At 51.5% G+C, this 14740-nt stretch overlaps 1 protein-coding gene across 1 annotated transcript in view; it reads right to left on the reverse strand.

Annotated features, from left to right (window-relative positions):
- The window catches only part of HSPG2 (heparan sulfate proteoglycan 2), an 89503-nt gene that overhangs the window by 11714 nt on the left and 63049 nt on the right, over positions 1-14740 (reverse strand). The window contains exons 51-71 of the mRNA XM_070956229.1: positions 12444-12582; positions 12110-12255; positions 11852-12011; positions 11488-11639; positions 11053-11182; positions 10821-10972; positions 9485-9626; positions 7918-8072; positions 7648-7783; positions 6937-7088; positions 6083-6221; positions 5812-5963; positions 5274-5412; positions 5024-5175; positions 4762-4900; positions 4535-4675; positions 3684-3818; positions 3346-3527; positions 1221-1413; positions 890-1069; positions 394-654 (exon numbers count right to left, since the gene is read on the reverse strand). Coding sequence (XP_070812330.1) covers positions 394-654; positions 890-1069; positions 1221-1413; positions 3346-3527; positions 3684-3818; positions 4535-4675; positions 4762-4900; positions 5024-5175; positions 5274-5412; positions 5812-5963; positions 6083-6221; positions 6937-7088; positions 7648-7783; positions 7918-8072; positions 9485-9626; positions 10821-10972; positions 11053-11182; positions 11488-11639; positions 11852-12011; positions 12110-12255; positions 12444-12582 — 3277 coding nt within the window. The remainder of the gene's footprint in view (positions 1-393; positions 655-889; positions 1070-1220; positions 1414-3345; positions 3528-3683; positions 3819-4534; positions 4676-4761; positions 4901-5023; positions 5176-5273; positions 5413-5811; positions 5964-6082; positions 6222-6936; positions 7089-7647; positions 7784-7917; positions 8073-9484; positions 9627-10820; positions 10973-11052; positions 11183-11487; positions 11640-11851; positions 12012-12109; positions 12256-12443; positions 12583-14740) is intronic.

Genomic DNA, 14740 nt, shown 5'->3' on the forward strand with positions numbered 1-14740 from the left:
CGGTTCGCCCAAACCGGTAATAAAAAATGCTACCGGTTCAGACGAACCAGTATTTCCGACGATCAGCTGTGTCGTGCGATTTATATTCGCTAGAATATCCTGCTTTCTAGTGAATCTAAATCGTGCGGCACAGCTGTTCCCCCCCTCCATTCTACTTACTTTTGAAGACTCAGAAAAGGCTTCTTAATCCTTCTTTTTCAACATTGCGCGGTAGTGCCTGCGGTGCGTATGAGTTTGGCACGCGCTGCACATGCGCACACAAAGCGAACCGGTAGGAAAGCGAACCGGTAGCAGACTTCCTAGCATTTCACCCCTGGTTACGAAGCAGGATCGAGCCCCGCACCCCTTCTAGTCACCCCCTTGGCTGAACTTCCCATCTGGATGCCCACTCACCTTGCACATAGACCTGGGCTAAAGCCTCAGCGGAGCCCACCCGGTTGCTGACGTGACAACGGTAGGTGCCTGAATCCCGGTGCCCGGCCGGGCTGAACTGCAAGACACCATCTCGCACCGTGGCCCGTCCGGGGAGACTGCCGTTCACCTTGGTCCACTGGTAACGCAGGGGGGGCGTGCCGTGGGCCAGGCACTGCAGCTGCACCGCGTCACCCTCGTGCACCACTGCTCGGTTGGGAAGACTGGTGGCGTAGGGTGGTACTGGGCAGAGAGAGAGGGGGGAGAAAGAGCTTGGCACAGGCACCAGCCTTCCCAAGGAAGGCACTGAATTCCGTTTCATGGCGTTGGCTAGTCCATGAGTGCCAAGGGTCCATGGGTGTGTGTGTGCTTGGCATTTTTCCCCTCTTTTGCTATCTCCCTCTCAACCCAAGGCCGCCCAGGGACCACCGCAGCACCTCTGTTTGAGTCCCATCCGTCCTCCTCCTGGCACACTCACCCTCCACATCCAGCACCACGAAGGCTTCGGTGAACCCCGCAGAGTTGCTGGCGTTGCAGATGTACTGGCCCGAGTCCTGCTGAGCCGCCCGGGGGATGATGAGAGTGTCATTCACCACCTGATGCTGCCATGGCAAGGGAGCCCGCAGCTTGGACCAGTGGATGGTGGGAGTTGGGTCACCTGTTGATCCCAGAAAAAGGAAGCAGCGGTGAGCCTGGCCGACCAGCAGCCCAGGTAGCCTTGGCACAGGGGACCCCAAGACAGGCTTGTCATCTTGGTGGGTGGGGGGGACCAGTCAGGGCCAAATAACTCCCCCTATACAAACACACACCTGTAGCAGAGCAATGGAGCCGAGCCGTCTGTCCCGCCTTCACTGTCTGGGTCGGAGTCACGTGGATTTCGGGGACTCCTCTGTTGCCATGTACCGCCTCCACGCTTACGTCCACCTGCGCCTCTGTGGTGCCCACGGAGTTCTGGGCCACGCACACGTAGGTGCCGGCATCTCCCAGCTTTGCAGAGGAGATCTGGGAAGGGAGAGGAGCCCACACAACACCTTCAGCCTGATTCCCACTCAAACGGAGGAATCAAGGTATCCTTTAGGATGTCGGGAGTGGCCACTGGCCGCCGTTTTCTCTCTTTGAGCATGGAATAAGGACCAGCACTGGGGGCTCCCTGGAGAGATCGCGGCCGAAAAAATGAGAACTTGCCAGGACAGGTGAGTTAACTGTGGCTGCACCAGCCCTCCATTCCTTCCGTTTCCTTCCCAGCAACTGTTACTCTAAGATACACTGCTCCTGATGCTGGAGGCTTTATATGGGTAAGTCCTCGACTTACAGCCACAATTGAGCCACAAACTTCTCTTGCTCTGTTAAGTGAGTTTTGCCCCATTTTACGACCTTCCTTGCCACTGCTGTTAAGTGAACCACAGCAGTTGATAAGTTAGTAACCCGGCTGTTAAGAGAACCTAGCTTCCCCCCAGGAGGTCGCAAAAGGGGATCACGTGACACCAAGACATTACAACGGTCATAAATATGAGTCATGGCCAAGCGTTTGAATTTTGATCACATAATCATGGGTATGCGGAGTGGTGCGGTGGCCTGGAGGTGGAGCTCTTGCCTCACAATCAGGAGGCTGTGAGTTCAATCCTAGGTAGAGGCAGATATTTCTCTCTCCGGGCACAATGAGAATATATCTCCGTGATGGTGAACCTATGGCACGCGTAGGTCGGGCACATGAGCTGTCACCTGATGCTTTTTGGGGTTCCGGCAAACCAGCCAGTTGGTCTTCACACGCATGGGAGTGCCGGAAACCAGAAAAGCAGCCACCCGGTGCGCACATGTGCACCGGGTGGCTGTTCTTCTGGTTTCTAGCGAACGCTCCCGTTTCGGCAGTGCTGAAAAGGTTCGCCAACACTGATATATCTGCTGAACAAAACTCCGCATTGGCGACAGGAATGGCATCCGGCCATTAAACACTCTGCTAGCTCCATTCAATTGCCCAGACTCCACCCCGCAAGGGATTATGGGGTCATTAAAAGATGATGATGAAATCATGGGGATGCCGCAAAGGTTGTTAACTGTGAAAACAGGGTCCTAAAGTCACTTTTTCCAGTGTCGTTGTAACTTTGAACGGTCGCTAAATGAACTGCTGTAAGTCGAGGACTATCTATACCCACCAGGCAGCCAGAAGTTATGTCTGGTTCCGGTGTCCTGGGCAATACCCGGAAGAGCCTGTAGTACAGTGGACTAAAGCACTGTTATTAACATCTGCTGCCTGCAATTACTGCAAGTTCAAATCTCACCAGGCTCAAGGTCGACTCAGCCTTCCATCCTTTCTAAGGTAGGTGAAATGAGGACCCAGTTTGTGGGGGCAATAAGCTGACTTTGTATAAATATACAAAAGTATGAAGGCTATTGCTTTTTTTTTTTTTTATTGCAAAAGTTTTACAATTACATTTTCACCCCTTTTCCCCCCCCCCACCCTCCCCAAACTTCCCAACCTCCCTAACCCTCCCTAACCCTCCCCTCCCCCCAGACTTCCCTATATTATACTCATATCTGGTAAAAAAAAACAAAAAAAAAACCCTTAATATAAAACTTGTGTAAAAACTTGAACCCCTCCCTCCCCTTTATAATTTTTCTTTTTACCCTCATTACATTAAAATATTTCTAATACATTATTTTCAAATAAAAGCTATTTGATACTTTCTAGTTTGATATTTGTTCTGAACATATTCTATCCACTTTTTCCATTCCCATTCATAAGTCTCTTGTGAACTTAAAGGCTATTGCTTAACGCATTGTAAGCCGCCCTGAGTCTCCGGAGAAGGGCGGCATATAAATCTAATAAAAAATAAAATAAAATACCCACCGACTCCGACCAGCCCCAGCCAGCAAAGGAAGTTTCGGCCACTGGAAGGCCTCAGATCCCTGCCCTTAGAAGCATCCTCCACCCACCTGCAGCACCGCTCTGCTTTCCAAGGGCAGCATCCTCTGGTTTTCCAGCTTCTTCCAGGCTCCCAGCTTGGTCCAGCGTACCACAGCCCGGGGATCCCCGTCTGCCAGGCAGTCCACGCTGATGGATTTGCCCACTTTGAGCTGCAGGGGTCCCTTCGGCACCACCGAGACGGTAGGCAGTCCTAGGAGTAGAGAGCGGCACCGGAGTTCACCCAGGGCCTTCGGAAGACCCTCCGCTCCGGCGTTCCTTCAGAGTCCAACTTTAGCCTCGGCTGGACGAGAACGAAAGGGGTCCTCGCCCTTGCTGTCCTGGAGAGACCCTCAGTGTTGTCCCTCACCTTGGACCAGGACGTTGACTAGGCTGTTGGCAATCCCAAACTGGTTGGAGACCACACACCGGTAGGCACCGTGGTTTTCCGGACGGGCATTGGAGATGGTGATCGCAGAGCCGTTAGGGCTGATCCTCACATTATCTGCAGAGAAGATGGAAGGAATTACCAGGGGGGGGAGGGCATGTTAGGAAATGGCTATTTGTCTAACTAGTTGGTCAGGCAATATATAAATTAACAATGTATGTTTGCAGTCAAAAGGCATTATATTCATTTGAGACTGTATTGCATCATCCTGTATCCTGATTGGCTAAGCTCTGTAGCCAATGTACTTAAGGGAAGCCTGAATCATGGCTTGTGTGGACACTACACCATTTTACCTGCTTATTTGCTTTAACTCTCTACCTGATCTCTCTGCATGATCACTGTTTGATCATAGCTACATGTTGCTTTCTATTATTTATTGAATGTTTTGATATTGAACTTGTTCCTGTTTTGAAACTCAAGAAGAACTGTTTTATTGTGTATGACTACAACTGGTAAGAAGACTTTGTACTTGAAATATCCCTGGATTGATCTTTTAACTCTCGCTTTATTTGTGTATGACTTGGATTGTTTTTGGACTTTGCTTTATTTTTTCCTAAAAGTAAAAGACTACCACAACTCAGTGTGCTTGTGTGTTAACTGTGATAGTTCACAACCACTCCCAGTTGCTTTCATGCGTATACTCGGGGTACTCTGCTCAATAATCTACAACGTCAGTTATGAGCCAAGAATATCCTTAACAGGGCGCTCCCCAGAATCAGCACCCCCCCAAACCACCTGGTCTAGCTGTTTACCTGGCAGCCCCAAAACCTCACCTAGCAGTTGGTCATTGGGAAGCTTCCAGGTGATCTCGAGAGGCGGGGTGCCTTTGTGGACGTGGCACCTGAAGGAGACCTCTTCCCCTCCGCGCACAACCACGCTGTGGGGCTCTATGGAGATGATGGGGCTCTGCAGACCTGCCAGGAGAGAGTGAAAGTGACCCCTGGAGTCTGAACACCCTCCACCCGCCCACTCTCACCCCCGCCTGGAATGCCAGACATACGGGAAGCGGGACTGGTGTTGGCCACGACAGACACCACGAAGGATGCCTCTTGCGGGACCCTGCCTCCACTAACACGGCAGACATATTCGCCAGAGTCGGCAGGGGTGAGTCGAACCAGTCGCAGGTGGGCGTTGGAGACCTGTGGGAGCCAGGAAGGAAGAGGAAAAGCATTGCAGATTTCTGATTTCCCCACCTCCATGAGGCCTCTTTTCTATCAATAAGGCTGTCTTCTTTCCCCCATAGTGGACAGGCTCACCCCTACCTGGTGACCCGCAGGCAGCTGACCCTCTCGCCGATACCAGGTGAATGTGGCCTGGGGCTGGCCTGGAGCAACGCACGACAGATCCAGGGTCTCTCCTTCAACAGCGGAGGAGGAGGAAGCCTCAATCCTCAGGGCTGGGGCAGACCCTGCGGCTGCACGAAGGGAGTAGAAAACACCTCAAATGAGCCGGGCCTGTCATGAAGCACGTCTGGGTTGCCTAGCGACAGAGAGGGGAGCAGAGGAATCTTACGGTGGGAGGGGCCCTCGCTATCCTGGATGGTGACCACCAACGCCGCCTCCTGGACGGCATTGGGGCTGCTGACGCGGCAGACGTACTCGCCGGAGTGGGCGGAGGAGACCTGCGGGATGCGGAGGCGAGTGCCCGAGACCTGTCAAGGAGAGGTAAGTTACCCACTCACCGCAATGGTGCCCCCGTTGGTATTTGGCTCTCCCGCTGGCTCTCCTTCCTCAGAGAGGAGCTGGGAAGGCTGAAAGGATCGAGGATTGCCACCAGGGGTGGTATTTACTTACCTTCGCTACCGGTTCGCAAATGTGAGCGCGCACGCGGGGCCTTCTGTGCATGAGCAAGACCTCCCGTGCATGAGCAGGGCCTTCTGTGCATGCGCAGAGCATCAAAAACGGGACGTGATGATGTCTGGGAGGGTGGGCAGAGTCTCCCGCAGCCACCGCTACCGGTTTGCCCGAACCGGATAGAACCGGCTGAATACCACCACTGCTTGCCACCCTCACCCAAGTGAAGCGAAGCAGACGGGCCTTTCCCTCTCTACCTGGTGGTTGGGTGGGAGGGGTCCTCCTCTCTTGAACCAGCTGACTTTGGGGTGCGTCTGGCCAGCCACGAGGCAGTTCAGCTCCATGGTCTGCCCCTCGGCGAGGGAAGAGGAGGAAGATTCAATCCATACCGGCAGGATTACCCCAGAAGCTGCAGAGAATGAGGAAATGTTGGATTGCATCCCCCGTTGCCTGGCTCCCCAATTTCCCTTCCTCCTCTTTTCCCTCTGGCCAGGGAGGGGCCTGCCACATGCCACAACGGGCACCTACTGGATGAGCCGCCTGAGCTGCTGGGAATGGACACCATGATGGACGTCTCCAGTCGGCTGGTGCCATCGTTCACGTAGCAGACGTACTCGCCCGAATCGGCCGTCGAAACTTGCGAGATCCGGAGGTGGGTTCCAAAAATCTGTTGCCGAGGGAAAAAAAGCAGACAACGAAGAGCTGATTTCTTTTACCAACTGAAACCATTTTCCACCCCCACCCTCCTTGGATTTCCCAAAGCCCCGATGTCAAGGTCCAGCACGAGAATCCAAATAAAACTCCAGGTTCATTCTGTTCCCGAAAATCTTGCTGTTTATTGAATACACTGCATGGTAACGTCGAAGTAAAACTAACTCTGAGGTTCCCAAACACCAGTTGATAGAATTAAACAATAATTTTCCCAGCCAAACCCCCGACCTCTCACATTGTCCTCACTTAGTTATGGGAACCGTCTGCTTCAACCCCACACCTGTTATGATGTCCTTGAGAAGGTTTCAGGCTCTCAGAGTCTTCAGCGAAATCGCAAAGTTTCTCCATCTAACACATTCTAAACCAATACCTCCCTCCCCACTCTAATGGTAAGTTGAAACGAAGAGGCACACAGCTGTTAAAGTTTCATCCTTGACACTCGGTTTCCATTTCTTAAGCCCCCAAATATTACACCAAGGCATTTCAGGAGATCCCTCATCACAAGACCAAAAATGCATAACACACATTCTGAAAAACTAATGTCTGGATAATCCAGTTTGCCTATAATCACAAGCCCGCTTCCTTTCCATCAGCCTCCCTCTGCAGCCTCTGGGTCTCCCAAAGCCCACCTTTGCTCAAATGCTGCGGGAATCTCTGCCACGTCCCCTTACCTGACTGTGGACGGGCAGGGCGCCCTCGCGCTTGTACCACATCACCCTGGCTTGGGACTGACCGGCCACCAGGCAGTTCAGGTCCAAGGTCTGCCCCTCGGAGATGACTGAGGAGGGGGTTTCAATCCTGATCGGGGGAGTGACGCCCACAGCTGGAAGAGCCAGGGGGAAGGAGAAAACAGGGATCCTGTCAAGATCCGAAGCGTATTCATGCTGCTTTCATTTTTACTGCTTCTCAGCTTGCCAATGAACTATTGGGGGAGGGAAGGGAGAATTGGAATGTGGATTGTAACCATCAAGCACTCAGCCTGTGAGAACCAAGGTCACTTCAGCAGGTGCTTGCCAGACCTTCCAGAGCATCTTCTCATAACAATACTGTGACACTTAATTGGACAATGTGACCTGCACTATTTGGAGGGAGGGAGGAATCGATACTTCAATTATATTGAATTGCGTAGGAAATTAGCCAGAGCTGATTTTGCTTTCATTCTGTGCCGAAATGATGTACACAATAAAGTTTTGCGTTGAGATCCAAATTGGACCGTCCAGCGGTGGAGATATCGGCGGTAGTTTCGGAGCCCCGAAACTTCCCGTCGTCTCGTCGCGACGCCAGCCCCGCCTCCCCTCGACAGATCCATTTTAATGACAGAGAGCCCCATGGAGCAGGCAATCACATCCTCCAGCCCAGCTCCCGTGGGGAGGGGGACTTACAGTAGGAGCCCAATTCACCCTTGATGGTCACCAGCAGCGAGGCCTCGTGAATGGCCGAGCCGTGACTGACGCGACAGACGTATTCTCCAGAGTCAGCTGGTGAAGCCTGTGGGATGCGGAGGAGGAAGCCGGAGACCTGGGGAGAGGCGAGGCGAGGGTGAACAGGGATGGGAAGCGCCTTCCAGGCACTGGCTTTCTTCCTCGCAGCACCTGGAGGCGTTTCCAGGACAAATGCCCCTTTTGGTGAGCCCCGCGTGGGCGGTGCCATACCTGGTGGCCGGCAGGAAGAGCACCTCCTCGCTTATACCAGGTGATTTTCGCCTGCGGCACAGAGGCAGCCACAATGCATTTCAGGTCTAAGGTGTGGCCCTCGGAGGGCGAGGTGAAAGAAGACTCGATCTGTACTGGTGGGACCACCCCAGCGGCTGCAACAGGCACAAGAGAAGACAGGTCAGGGCTGTCGCCAAATGCCCCCCACCCAGCCAGGGAGAAGCCAAGCCTTGGAGAGGTCCCAGAGTTGCTGCCTTCTCTTCGTAACTCTTGGGAGGCAAAGAAGCAGACCCTTTAAGTCAGGGGTGAAATCTAAAATTTGTTACTACCGGTTCTGTGGGTGTGGCTTGGTGGTGGTGGGTAATGTGACTGGGTGGGCGTGGCCAACTTTTTTTTTTAAAAACTTTTAAAAGCATTTTTTCTACAACCTTTTTGGCTGAAGAGGTTGTAAAAAAAATGCTTTTAAAAGCCTCTGATGATCAGGCAACTCAGCTAGGATCGTCAGAGGCTTTTAAAAACATTTTTTCTACAACCTATTCGGCCAAAGAGGTGGTAGAAAAAATGCTTTTAAAAACCTCTGATGATCCCAGCTGAGCCGCACGATCATCAGAAGATTTTTTTTTTTACTTTTAAAAGCATTTTTTCGGCCAAAGAGGTTGCAGAAAAAAATGCTTTTAGAAGCCTCTGATGATCAGGCAACTCAGCTGGGATCGTCCGAGGCTTTTAAAAGCATTTTTTTCTACAACCTCTTCGGCCAAACAGGTTGTAGAAAAAATGCTTTTAAAAGCCTCTGACGATCCCAGCTGAGCCGCACGATCATCAGAAGATTTTTTTTTTTTTTTACTTTTAAAAGCATTTTTTCGGCCAAAGAGGTTGTAGAAAAAATGCTTTTAAAAGTAAAAAAAACAGCCTCTGATGATTGCGCGGCTCAGCTGGGCATAGGGAGGGGTGCAGGGATTTTTGCTACCGGTTATCTGAACCACCCGCTGCCATCACTACTGGATTGGGCGATCCGGTCCGAACCAGGAGCATTTCACCCCTGCTTTAAGTGTTCCAGGCTTAGAATTCCTTTCAGGACCCTGTATAGCTAGTCCTCAACTTACGACCACAATTGAGCCCAGAATTTATGTTGCTAAGTGAGACCGTTTGCCCCATTTTACGTCTTTTCTCGCCACGTTTGTTAAGCAAGTCACGGCAGTTTTTGTTAAATGAGTAACACCATTGCTAAGTGAGTCCGGCTTCCCTATTGGTTTTGCTTGTCAGAAGGTCGCAAAAAAAAGAATCGAATGACCCCCCCCGGGACACTACGACCGTCATATATACAAACCAGTTGCCAAGCATTGGAATGTAAATCCCAAGGATACTGCAAACGGTCATAAGTGTGAAAAATGGTCATAAAGTCCCTTTTTTTTCAGTGCTGTCGTTAATGTTGAAAAGTCACTAAGTGGACTGTTGTAAGCCGAGGACTGCCTGTATTCCCTCCCTTCGCCAGTACCGGTTCGCCTGAACCAGACCGAACCGGCTGAATCCCACCTCTGGAGCAGCTTCAAGAGAAAGGAGTCCTTACGGAAATTGGGGCTGCTCTCCTGCTGCTGGACGGTGACCAAGACGGAGGCTTCCTGGCTGGCGGCATCGGAGCTGACCCGGCAAACGTACTCTCCGGAGTCGGCCGGAGAGATCTTGACCAGACGCAGGCGAGTTCCTAATGCCTGAAAGAGGATGGCACCCTTATCAGCACGCCCTTAAATCAACCTCGCTGCACTGACTATGAAGTATGGATTTATAGATTTTACGCTGGAGGAAAAAAAACCTGATGATTCTAAAACCCTAAAAAAAATAATGAAAATAATGCCCTTCTTTTGTATTCGGAGCGAGGAGACGTTTCCGAATCCTTGGTTGAAAATAATGATCCTTTATATAGCAGCCTTTGCAGAATGGCCCACCGTATCCGCCCTGCATCACCAATGTCTATCTCAGAGGCAGACGGAGCTCAGTTCGTACACAGACTTAAGGCCAGGCCTGGTGAGCCAGACTTTGGAGACACCTGATTCTGTTTGTCATGCCCCTGCTGGAGTCTGAATCTGTGGGGGAAGATGAGTTGGAACAGGAGCCGACGGAGATTAAGAGGGCGGCTCCGTTGGCCTTGGAGGAAACTGGGGAAGGGCATAGTCAGTTCGGGGAGGGCTTTTCAGGATTAGAAAGGCTTGCAGACAGGGAGGAGCAGGAGAGACAGAGCTCAGTTGAAGAGCAAGGACCACCCCCTCCTGATCCTAGATCACGGAGAGAAGAGAGAAGGCGAGAACAACGCAGACTGAGCCAGCTACCAGGGAGGAGAGTACCCCGCCCCCCCTTTACAAGGCACATTTGGGACTGAGATGTAAGGAGGTGCCGGTGGGAGGGACATTTGTCAGGAACAAGCGTTGAATCAGTGGAGCCTCATGTGCACTTCCCAACGCCTGGAGATTACTGTGCTCTGTGCTCTGTCCGGTTTGCCCACTTCTTGCTCTGGTTACTGTTTGGCTAACCTGGCTTACTGGACTGCTCGCAGCCAGAGGCTGCTGAAGGTGTGTGTGAGAGCTTTGCTCCAAGACTTGTAGTAAACGTGGGGACGTTTGGGGGCAAAGTTGGAGCAATAAAGGGGAGTTAGACCTGCTCTCTAGCTGTGTTGCTTTCGTGCCACGCCCCAGGTCATCATACTGTTTCCCCAGCAGCAATTTCTGGGCTCCAAAGTCTGAAGAGTGTTTTCCAGCTAATCAAAGTGCTTTGAAACTGGCATTGTGCCCAAGAGCTAATTTAGGGCACTCTGCGGGCAACGAGGTCCCTTCGAGACTGTAGCTTCTAGCTCCCAAATGCCAAAGTGGCCCCAAAGCTGTTATCCAGTTAAGGCTATGTCATGCCTGTACCTGGTGGTGGGCTGGCAGGGCTTCACCCCGTCTGTACCAGGTAACCATGGCCTGCTCCGAACGGGCAACCACACAGTCCAGCTCCAGTGTTTGCCCTTCCGCTATGACAGACGAGGAGGCCTCGATCCTCACCGGGGCAGCCACGCCAAAAGCTGGAGAGAGCAGAAGGGAAGGTGAGGAACCCGCCAGCCCCCAGCAACCCCGGCCCTCCTGCAGGAAGCCCCACACCTACTGGAGGAGGAGCGGGTGATGGAGATGAGGATGGAAGCTTCTCGGGTGAGGGAATCGAGGTTGACGCGGCAGACGTATTCCCCCAAGTCAGCCGGGGAGATTCGGGGGATGCGCAGATGGGAACCGGAGACCTGTGGGTTGAGGAAGACGAGACAGTCGGCACACAAATGAAAGGGATGCCGTAAACCAGGGTTCACCAATCCCCAATCCGTGTACCAGTCACCGGGCTGTGGCATGCCAGAAACTGGGCCACGCAAACAAGCAAAGTCCCATCCGCCAGATGCAGGCAGCATGAGAAATCACGCCCACTCCGGTCCGTGGAAAAGCCTCTCTCCACGGAACCGGTCCCTGGTGCCCAAAAAGTTGGGGGACGCTGCTGTAAACACCCTCCCACGGAGGAGAGGTTCCCCCCCCCAGCCCCGAGGGGCTCCCATACCTGGTGGCCAGCTGGCAAAGATCCGCCTCGTTTATACCATGTGATGGTGGCGCCAGTTTGGCCGGCCATGACACAGTTCAAGTCCAAGGCTTGTCCTGGGACAAGGGAGAGCGACGAAGGCTCGATCCAGAGCGGAGGCCTAACTCCCGAGGCTGCAAAGATAGGAGGAAGGAACTGACCATCCATTAACAGACCTCTCCCCTCCTGCCAGCCCTCCCTTACAGGTTTCTATGGGCCTGGTTGGAAGGGGAGAGCTGAACATCCCCTGGAAATGCCCTGGTTCCCCTTGGGCTTGGCCTGCCTTCTTTGGCCCTTCCATCTCCAAGGGCTGGACCGATAAAACGCACAGGTTCCGGATCCTAACCTGGGACCCGAGCTTCTGAGTCACTTTCGGAGCTGCTGTGCACAGTGATCACGCTGGACGCCTCTCGAACGACGCCGCTGTCACCGTCAGTCACCCGACACACATATTCGCCCGAGTCCGCCACTGTGGCTTTGAGAATCCTCAAATGGAGGCCGGAAATCTGAAGGGAGAAGGCGGTTGAGAAATGTGGCGAGGACCCCAAAAAGGGAGGAAGAAGCCCGCGCTCTAGCCAAGGGTCTCCAGCCGTGCCCGCCGTACCTTGCGATTAGTCGGGAGGGACCCATCCCGCTTGTACCAAGTGACTCTGGGCTGCGAGAGGCCAGTGACCTGGCAGGTGAGGTCCAAGGACTGACCCTCGGCGATGGAAGAGGAGGCAGAGTCAATCTGGACTGGCGACTGAGGCCCTGAGGAAGTCAGAAGACGGGTCAGCTTCTCTCGCCCACCAATTCCAGGGCTCTGTTCCCAAGCAAAGATGGCTGGGAAGGGAGACAAAAAGGACGCCCTCCCCGCCCCCCTGAACATTGCCTTTTTGTGCCCCAGTTGGTGACTCCTGGCTCTCCTTCCCACACTCAGGTGTGGTCTTTGCCCTTACCTTGAGAGGAAGTGGGGCTCTGCTGGATGGTCACCTTGATGGAGGCTTCCTTCGGGCCGGCTCCGTTGCTGACTCGGCAGACATATTCTCCGGAGTCAGCGGCCGAGACCTCTAAGATTCGCAGGAGGGACCCATAGATCTAGGGAGGAAGCAGCGTTGCTATCTGCCACGACACCTGTTACACCGTGGAAGTCTCCCCCCCCTTTTCTTTAAGTGTTTAATACAGGTAGTCCTCAACTTACGACCACAACAGAGCCCATAATTTCTGTTGCTAAGCAAAACATTGCTTAAATGACTTTTGGTCCCCATTTTACAACTTTTCTTGCCACCTGTTGTGGTCCGCCAGCAGCCTGCGGAGCTGGCAGAGGAGTCGGAGAGCGAGGAGGCTGAGGAAGAACATGGGCCAGTCCTGGAGGCTGGGGAAGGCCCGGATGAGGGCTCTGCGTCGGAGGCAGAGATGGGGCCAGGGCCATCTGGGTGTGATATGCAGACTCCGGAGCCTCCATAGGCTGACAGTAGAGAGGCAGAGGAACAGGAGGAGCCTGTTCCTAGTGCACGTATGAGAAGAGCTGCCAGACGGCAAGAGCAGCTAAAGCAAAGAGGACGACTTGGGAGTAAGGCCAAGAGATGATTGGCCCCTCCCATAAGGCTTAAAAGACCAGCAAAGGCTCTTGGGCTCTTTGTCAGAAAACAACGTTGATAGACTTGTTCTTGTCTTGCTGCACTTATCTCTGGTCAGTGTCTTCTGCTCCTGAACTTTTGCCAAGAGAAGTCTTTGGCAGTTTGCCTAATTATACCAAGGTTGGTGATTAGACTGAAGAATTTGTGTTACGAAGAATTTGTTTTGATTTAGTTTGGACTACGCTGAGAATGAGTTTAATTCTCAGCTGTTCTAATAAAGTCTGTTTGTTTTGGAACGGTTTGCGTCTAATACCACTTACTTGGGCCTGGGTCACAACACCACCGTTCTCAAGTGACCCGCTGCCATCGTGAACTCAGTAACCCCGTTGTTAAATTAATCTGTCGCGTGATCTCGGGACATTGCAACCGTCATAAATAGCCTTAAGTAATTTTTTCCAGTGCCATTGTTAACTTCGAACAGTAACTAAATGAACTGTTGTAATTCAAGGACTACCTGTATCTGCCCCCACCCCCCCCCCCACCCCCGACTCCATCACAGCTTTATTTCTTTACTGGGATCCTGGCTTATAATTGAGCGGAATTCTTCGTCCTCTTACAATTACAGCCCTCTTTTCTGAAAAACGTCCTGAGAAAATTTAATCTTATGCATTCTTTGGAGAAAAAAAAAGAGAGAGAGAGAGAGATCTTTAGGGCCGGATGAGACCAACCGCTCTGAATGAAACATATGTTCTGATCTAGGCTTCCCAAGAGCACGAAGCAGACTCCTTGTCCCGACAAAAAACCCGTTTTTATTAATCCTGATGAAGGACATTATACAAGACTATGGTAAAGTTTCAGGTTTTAGACTGAATCCAAAAAAGACTAAAATGATAGTTAAAAACATGACACAAGATCGTAAATATGAGCTTGAAAGGAGGGCAGGTTTTGAGACTGTACCTAAGGTAAAATATCTAGGAGTTCAGGTTGCAGAATCAAACATGAAATTGTTTCAAAATAACTATGAGGTGTTGTGGCGAGAGGTGCAGAAAGACATGGAGACTTGGAAAAAACTGCAGCTGTCTTTACTTGGAAGAATAGCAGCAGTTAAGATGAACATTTTGCCAAGATTTCTTTTTTTGTTTCAAATGATTCCGGTGCTTAAAAGTGATAAACAATTGAAAGTTTGGCAATCTGGAGTGAACAAGTTTGTCTGGAACGAGAAGAAGCCAAGAGTGAAATTGAAAATTATGCAAGATGTTCCAGAAAGAGGAGGTCTTAAACTTCCAAACCTACAGCTATATTATGATGCAGCAGCTTTAACTTTAACAAGTGATTGGTTTGGAAGGAAAAAGACTGGAATATTGAATGCAGAAAGTTTTGATCTTGAATTTGGATGGCATGCTTACTTATTTTACGACGACAAAGTAGATAAAGTATTTAAAAGTCATATACTTAGAGATTCTTTGATGAGAGTTTGGAAGAAGCACCGACTCAAATGGGATTATAAAATACCGCTATGGCTGGATCTTGGTCATATCTTGTGGAATACAAATATAATGTCACTCGGGGGGTTTTTATATAAAGAGGTTCTTTTTACAGATGCGGGCAGATGGCAGCTGAAGACATTGCAGACACTGTTGGATGAAGGGATTAATTTAACTTGGTTACAATATAAT

Source organism: Pituophis catenifer, unplaced genomic scaffold, assembly GCF_029215685.1.
Source record: "Pituophis catenifer annectens isolate HBS135680 unplaced genomic scaffold, rPitCat1.0.hap2 SCAF_18, whole genome shotgun sequence".
In the NCBI taxonomy this organism is placed as follows: domain Eukaryota; kingdom Metazoa; phylum Chordata; class Lepidosauria; order Squamata; family Colubridae; genus Pituophis; species Pituophis catenifer.